Source organism: Octopus bimaculoides, chromosome 3, assembly GCF_001194135.2.
Source record: "Octopus bimaculoides isolate UCB-OBI-ISO-001 chromosome 3, ASM119413v2, whole genome shotgun sequence".
Taxonomy (NCBI): domain Eukaryota; kingdom Metazoa; phylum Mollusca; class Cephalopoda; order Octopoda; family Octopodidae; genus Octopus; species Octopus bimaculoides.
Genome location: NC_068983.1, coordinates 29,730,629 through 29,738,790, shown reverse-complemented (window position 1 = coordinate 29,738,790; position 8,162 = coordinate 29,730,629). Strand labels below are relative to the sequence as shown.

The 8,162-nt window shown below is 38.6% G+C and overlaps 1 protein-coding gene across 3 annotated transcripts in view; it reads left to right on the top strand.

Annotated features, from left to right (window-relative positions):
- LOC106876733 (solute carrier family 12 member 3) overlaps positions 1 to 8,162 on the top strand; it is a 122,348-nt gene that overhangs the window by 47,629 nt on the left and 66,557 nt on the right. For all 3 annotated transcript variants that reach the window (XM_052966113.1, XM_052966114.1, XM_014925414.2), the window contains one exon: positions 503 to 602. In XM_052966113.1, the coding sequence (XP_052822073.1) occupies positions 503 to 602 (100 nt within the window). The remainder of the gene's footprint in view (positions 1 to 502; positions 603 to 8,162) is intronic.

The following is an 8,162-nucleotide window of genomic DNA, read 5'->3' as shown; positions in this document are numbered from 1 at the left end:
GTCACATTCTGTGTGACGCTGAAGTTCCCAGTGAACTACTTTAAGAGTACGCGTGTCTGTGGAGTACTCAGCCATTTGCACGTTAATTTCACGAGCAAGCTGGTCCGTTGATCGGACCAACTGGAACCCTCGTTGTTGTACCCGACGGAGTGCCAGTTGCCAGTTTATATATATATATATGTGTGTGTGTGTGTGTGTGTGTGTGTGTGTGTGTATCTATGTATGCATATCTTTGTGTCTGCATTTGTCCCCACCACCACCGCTTGACAACATTCGTTGGTGTGTTTGCGTCCCCGTAACTTAGCGGTTCTGCAAAAGAACCGATAGAATAAGTACCTGGCTTAACAAATAAGTACTGTGGCAGATTCATTCGTCTGTGCCTAAAAAAATGGCGTTCAACCACATAGAAATATTCTATTTGATTCGTCACTAAAATGATTGATTTACGAAAAAATGTTTTATGTCAATAAAACAGTTGGTCTCATGATTCTTCTTCTTTCAGATAAATCATTCACCTGGAAAATGGGCGGCTGAGAAGAACATTCCAGTTGATTCCTTGGAAGTAGATCTGTTGGAAGTGGCTAAACGCCTTATTGTTTTCGGTATGTGCTTATCTATTTACATATTTTACTTACATATATTGCGTTTTAGTGATAAAACATGAGTTTGTCGCTAAGAACAGAGTGTGAATACGGAATATTATTAACATCCGGGTATATTCCCAATATTAAATGGAAGTCATAATACCAAGGAATTAACTCGGTAAACATTCTGAATGTTTGTTAGGGGAATTTTGAGCCATTCTTCTAGTAGAACCTGCTTTAACTCTTTCGGCGACAATGGTGGAGAGGAGCTTCTCACTTGCTATCCAAAATGCACTCTAAATGTTCAATTATATTGAGATCCAGTGATTGATAGGGATTAATTCAGGTGGTCAATTTTACTTTTGTGTGCCTTTTGTGTCAATTTTGAATAACATTAGCTGTGTGAATTGGCGTATTATATTCCTGGGAAGATTTCACTACCATCAAGTAACAGTGTTTTTACCACAGGATGGACATGATCTGCCGAAATACTTCAATTATCCTTGATGTTAACCCTGTCGTGTAGAACAATAAAAGGGTCAAGAGAATTTTATGATATGGCTGCACCGCAGAGCCACAGCCTTATTTTACGGTAGGGACCAAAGAATCAGGATTGAAGGTTTCTTTGGCTTGTCTCCAGATATAAACTTGCTCTGAGGGAAAAAGTTAATGATGATTCATCAGAGAAGATGACGTGGCTCCATTGAGCCATTGACCACTTCCTCTTGTCTAGTCACCGCTTTCTCCATTTACAGGAGAGGCTTAGCAATTGTAGCCTTCCCACGGAATACAGTTTTATGGTGCACTCAATGGCTTCAGTTGAATCACATTGGCAAGACACTGGTTTAACTCTGCTGTCACTTATGCTGTCGTAGTTCGATGGTTTTCAGATACAATACGTTTCACCATTCTGCGATTTTTCTCCGTGAGCCTTGTCTTCTGTCAAGAATTGTACTTGCCAGAGCTGGTTTTGCCTTGGTCTTGGAATACCAGCACGATTTTAGAATTGCTGATAAAGAAGCTCTTTCTACACCTCAGGTGTGGGATCTGTTAGGAGTTACAAAATCTTCGGCATCTGATATACAGTTTTGTTTCTTCTTTTGTTTTATGATGCAAAATTATGTTTGTTATTGGTTTTGCTGCTGTTGTTGCTTAGGCAATATCGGATCTCAGAGAACAAACTTGTGATCAAAGGCATTCAAGCTGTAACCATCTCACCTTTTTTTTTTTATATATATATAAAAGGACCTACATTATCGAATATATAAAAGGACCTACATAATCTATTCTAATGAATACAAGGTAACGGGGTATATTCCTAGCTATGCTAGTATTGTCTTTTTGATCTGGAAATATGGAAGTCTACTAAAGAAAATAGAGTGTGAATGTAAAAATTCCTTAAAATTTATTCGTATGTCCCTATTGAAATGTGTTGCCGTTGTTGTTGAGCAACATGCTAATCCTGATCTAACAAACATGATCAAAGGCATTCAAGACGTTACTTAGTTTATTGACATATAAAACTACATTATCCAATGTATTTCGGACAGCAGGATGTGATCTGAAGGGGATTTAAGTGTTCTTTCTAGCAGATAAAATGATGGCGAAAAGGCACCTTCATTGGCTTGTTCTAGGTGAAGTTCTAAACGACTGTAGGAGAAGGGAACATTCTTGAAATCTCATGGTGTCATCTTTAGAAAATATACTTTAGAAGAAAAGTATATTATAAGGCGGTGAAGCGGCAGCATTTCGTCAGTCTTCACGTTGTGAGTTCAAATTTCATTCGAGGTCGATTTTGCCATTCACCCTATCGGGGTCAATAAATTAAGTACCAGTTGCGCACTGGGGTTGATCTAATCGACTGGCCCCCTCTCCCAAAATTCAAAATTTCGAGCCTTGTGCTTAAAGAAGAAAAGTATATTATAAGGCGGTGAACCGGCAGCGTTTCGCCTGTCTTTACGTTGCGAATTCAAATTTCCTCCGAGGTCGACTTTGTCTTCCATCCTTTCGGAATCGATAAAATAAGTACCAGTTATGTACTGGTGTCGATGCAATCGATTTACTCCCTCTCCTGAAGTTTCCGACCTTGTGTTAAAATTTGAAACCATTAAAAGCGGCGAGCTGGTAGAATCATTAGTTTGAGTTCTCAGTTGTTGTACCAGCATAGAAATAAACATTTCAATTATCTAATAATATAAGGGATTATTAAATACAACGATAACGTGATGCAGTTTCGAATCAGAATGATTCTTCTAGGAGTCAGTATTCACACATGAATATGAGAGCCAGCAAGGGAACTATGTCTTTTAGACCAGTGGTTCTCAGCCATTTCTTACCTTTGAATCCCATTGATTCCTATTTTATTCTACTGGATCCCCATGTTAAAAAGATCTTATTATATTTTTATAATTAAATTTTATTAGGAATTGTATATAAAAGGTTGTTAAAATACTTTGTGTATTGTAGGCGTATAAGTAAATTATTGTTCATAAAAAAGTATCCCTCTCAACACATGGCTATGATGTTCCCCTACTACTCCTGCTCATGGTCAGAGATGCACACGTTGTTAGCCACTAAGGGAATGCTCAAGTGATTAAGGTCAAGCAACTGATAAGTAAATCCGTGGTGTTGAGCAGAATATTTGTTATAACGATATTTGTGCTTCAACAAATCAGAGTTAAATCTGTCGGAAATGTAATGGAAAGTAGATCAGTTTCAAAAATTTGAAGGGAATTGTAGTCATTTCCTTTGATTTCTAGATTGAAGCAAATAGGAAATACCACTTACTGACCAAAGACAAAAAGCAAACGAGCAAAAATTTACACAGTGCAATGGATTTTAAATGAGTAGTGCTCAGAAAATTAACATGCATCTTCAAAGTGAATTTTAAAAATTGAAATTACGAAATCTAAATTAGGGTAGGTACGTTAAAAATTGCCATGGGAAAACAAGCTAGTGTTTATTGATTTGTTCCGATAGATTATTATCATCATCATCATCATCATCATCATCATCATCATCATTATTATTATTATTATTATTATTATTATTATCATCATTATTTTTATTATTATACTTTTTGCAAGTCCTTTTTTTCTTCATTAATTTAAGTTCATCCCCTTTCAGTTACTAAAAAGACATTAACTTCTCATAAACAATACAATTGGTTTTAACAATTTGCTTTAGAGTAAGACGAGGGATTGGCATGAAATTGTGGCAACTGTGCAAGGTCATAAATTCAAAATTGTTACAATTTAGAATAGTTGCAATCGTGCCGCTTAGTAAGTCACAAAACCTACTCATTTCAATTGGCCTACCTACCTACATACATACCTACATATATGTTGTTGGCACTCCGTCGCTTACGACGTCGAGGGTTCCAGTTGATCCGATCAACGGAACAGCCTGCTCGTGAAATTAACGTGCAAGTGGCTGAGCACTCCACAGACACGTGTACCTTTAACGTAGTTCTCGGGGATATTCAGCGTGACACAGTGTGACAAGGCTGACCCTTTGAATTACAGGCACAAGAGAAACAGGAAGTAAGTGTGAGAGCAAGTTGTGGTGAAAGAGTACAGCAGGGGTCACCACCATCCCCTGCCGGAGCCTTGTGGAGCTTTAGGTGTTTTCGCTCAATAAACACTCACAACGCCCGGTCTGGGAATCGAAACCGCGATCCTATGACCGCGAGTCCGCTGCCCTAACCACTGGGCCATTGCGCCTCCACACACACACACACACACACACACACACACATATGTATGTATGTATGTATGTATGTGTGTGTGTGTGTGTGTGTGAAAGAAAAGAAATGATTTTTTTAAATATAGACAATGTACTCTTCTAAAAAGATAAAATAAGTTGGTCGCACTTAAGAAAATAACTTGAATGTAAACAATAGAGTCTTATGAGACACGATTTTTATTATTTTCCTCTCTTGTCCAGATTGTTAAGTGTAGGTTATGGTACAGAGTGTAGATTATGACTGTCACTGCTATTAATTTAGAACTTATTTCGTAAATAACAATTTTTTCTTCCCATTTCACTTTACAAAATAAAGAAATAAGCAAATATATAAATAAATACATAAATAAGGCGAAATATTTATCATTAAACTGTGCCATTCTTCATTGTTGTTGCAAAATTATTACAGATAAAAATGTAGTAGAATCTAAATGAAATAACCATCGTCATCGTGAGCTATCTATCTATCTATCTATCTATCTATCTATCTATCTATCTATCTGTGTGTGTGTGTACGCGCGCGCATGTGTGTGTACGAGGGGGTGCTGAAAAGTTCCTGGTTTAAGGGCAGTGCAAAAGCCTGGTTGGAGGCCCGATCTTCCGAGTTCTTTTACAGAGCTTAGAAATACTGAAGGACCACTGCAATAAGTGTGTGAGACTAAAATTTGAAATCAATGTATATTGCAACCACATGGTCTCGAGTTCAATTCCATTGCACGGCAACTTGGGCAAGTGTCTTTTACTGTAGCCCCGGGCCAATCACTGTCTTGTGAGTGAATTTAGATATTTTACTTATATATTTTGGCAGTTAATGGTTCGTCCGTCAAATTTGATGGATGAATTATTCGTATTATGTGTGTGTGTGTGCGCGCGCGAGTGTATGTGTGTGCGTGTGTGTGAAGTATGCGCGTATATATATGGACATGTCTGTGAGTAAATTTGTTCGATGAAGATAGTGACTTCAACTATGCAGCACCTCCGCAGGAGACGTATCCATGTAGGGAATCAGAGCATTCCAACTGCTCTCGCCTCCGTGCTCCTGGAGTTATGGAACAGACAGTATTTCATTGCTACAAATGTGTGATCTCCCCACTACGGTAACGAAAGGTCCGTCGTCCGTGGCTCCAAGAAATTTCGACACTCAATACTCAACGAAGACTACGACTGACTACGCAGTACTACTAGTGACATAATCGTAAGTTTAGTCGTCGTCTACCAAACTTGTATTGTGCGAAAGTTGATTTTGGACAATCTGCAGAAGAAAAACGAAACCTGTAGATAAATTCGGGGTTAGTCAATGGCCATCTAATAATGTGAACATATACACTTTACATATGTGTGTGTGCGTTTAGTAGCGTTTCTATTTATTCGAATAAAGTATGACAAAAATAATTAACCTTCGCCTTAGCTTCAAAGTTGGTGGTGGTAACAGCCCAATGGAGGCAAGTGGTGCAGGTGGCAACATACCGTCATGCTGTGCTGGAAGCTATGATACAGGACAAACATCTGAACTGATGTTTCATGACCAGTACATACACCAAGTTAAAAAATAGGCCTGTGAAATTTCCTGTATTCTTATACAACCTCGGTTGCTTTGCCTTTATCTTAATATTGGGCATATTGTGATATTAGGTGAGAACGCGAAAGTGGCTCTAATGTTCTCTCGGGCGCAAGTTCTCTCTGGCGCAAGTTCTTTCTGGCGCAAGTTCTCTCTCATTTTGTATTAAAAAAAACCTTCTGCTACAACCCGAAGCTGTGTTAAAAGACTCTTGTCCAAGTTACCGCACAAATCCCTGTGATTTCGGTAAAAGCAAAAACCAGACGATCGAATCTTCGGCAAGGTGGCGTTGCCCTTACCTCCTCTACTTTTTTTTTTATATCGTTCTTTTTCTCTTTTTATTAACTAACATTAATACCAATTCCATTCCTTTCCTATTTCATAAATGATTGTTTGTTACGTAGAGTACGAATCCGTATATATTTTTAAAGTAGGGAAATTAAGAAGTTGTTATGTTCTTGTCTTTCTCAAGGACATTCTCAATTAATTGGAGTGAAATCGTTTTTACCAAGAATTGGAACCTGATCGTGAAATTAGATCTGTGTTACTTTTTTTGTTTTACTTTCACCTCACTGACAAATAGTGTTGACAAAAATATTTTATACATGTTTTTCATTAGTCAGTTGTCACTCCATATTTCTTGCTTGTATCATCATCATCATCAGCGTCATCCTCATTAAGGCGGCGAGCTGGCAGAATCGTTAAGCACGCCGGGCGAAATGCTTCGCAGTATTTCGTCTGCCGTTACGTTCTGAGTTCAAATTCCGCTGAGGTCGACTTTGCTTTTCATCTTTTCGAGGTCGATTAAATAAGTACCAGTTACGCACTGGGGTCGATGTAATCGGCTCACCTCGCTCCCCGCAAATTTCAGGCCTTGTGCCTATAACAGAAAGGATTATTATTATTATTAAGGCGGTGAGCTGGCAGAATCGTTAGAACGCTGGACGAAATGCTTAGCGATATTTCGCTCGTCGCTTCGTTCTGAGTTCAAATTCAGCCGAGATCGATTTTGCCTTTCATCCTTTCGAGGTCGATAGCATAATTACCAGTCGAACATTGTACATTTATTTACTGATTTGTACAGTTATTTACTGATTCACCAATCATTACTTTCGACAAATATAGGGAAGTTTGGGCTTCACAGATGAGGTAAAGATAAAACAGAAACGTGTCTAGAATTATCTCCCTATATTTACCAAAATATTTAGAAATAATATTAGTCAATGACTGTTTTTTCTTCTTTGCATAATTATTTTGCATGAGCTTTTTGATGTTCCCTGCGTTAAATATTTTAACATTAATCTAACTATTGACTCTCATACGCATGATGTCTAAAGAAACAGAGCAGCTCATGTGACCAGACATGGTATGAATAACGCAGTGAGAAACAAACGATATATGAATGTATCTCGTAAATGGAGATCTTGTTCCAATAGTGGCATTTTTTAATCCTATGTCAGACCTAATCGAACAGACCTATAATCAAAATTACCCCAACCGTGACAGCCTCATATTTTCAAATGCTGGGAACCCAGGAAGACATTATCTTATCTGTTCATTTCTAAAGTGGCGGGATGTGATTTGAGGGCGATTTGACTGCCACTCCTACTTGGTCGAGGGACTATGTAGATCAGTGAAAGGCAATCTGCTGTCTGCATGAGATTCTGAAAGGAACACCTGACGAAAAATTACCTTCACTTTTTAGTAGTGCGGCCTGCTATGTCTCATGTATTACTTGAAAAAGGTGGCCATGTCTAACGTAGGTTCTCCCTCGTAGGTAAGTGTTTCAATGGTGCTAAGTGGATGTGAGATGAATTTCTTCCAGGCTATGTAGCTTTTAGCATTTTTAACGATCGTTTTAACAAAGACATAGTAAATCAAATACACCACAAAAATTCATAAATTCATTTCAAATTCAATACACTGCACAAAATACGTCTATACTGTATTTGAACTTAAAATCCTGGAGTTGAAATTCCGATACTCTGTCCAACCGACCATTTTATTTTTATTATGCGCCCTTTTAAAGCCTAGCCAGGCTCATGGGCCCGGTTTCCCGGTTTCTATGGCGTATGTGTTTCCCATCGCAGCGTTACTCAAGAAACAGGAAGAAAGAGTGAGAGAAATTTGGAGCGAAAGAGTACAACAGGGGTCCCCCCCCCCCTCACTGCCGGAGCCTCGTGGAGCTTTAGGTGTTTTCGCTCAATAAACACACACAACGCCCGGTCTGGGAATCGAAACCGCGATCTTCTGACCGCGAGTCCGCTGCCCTAACC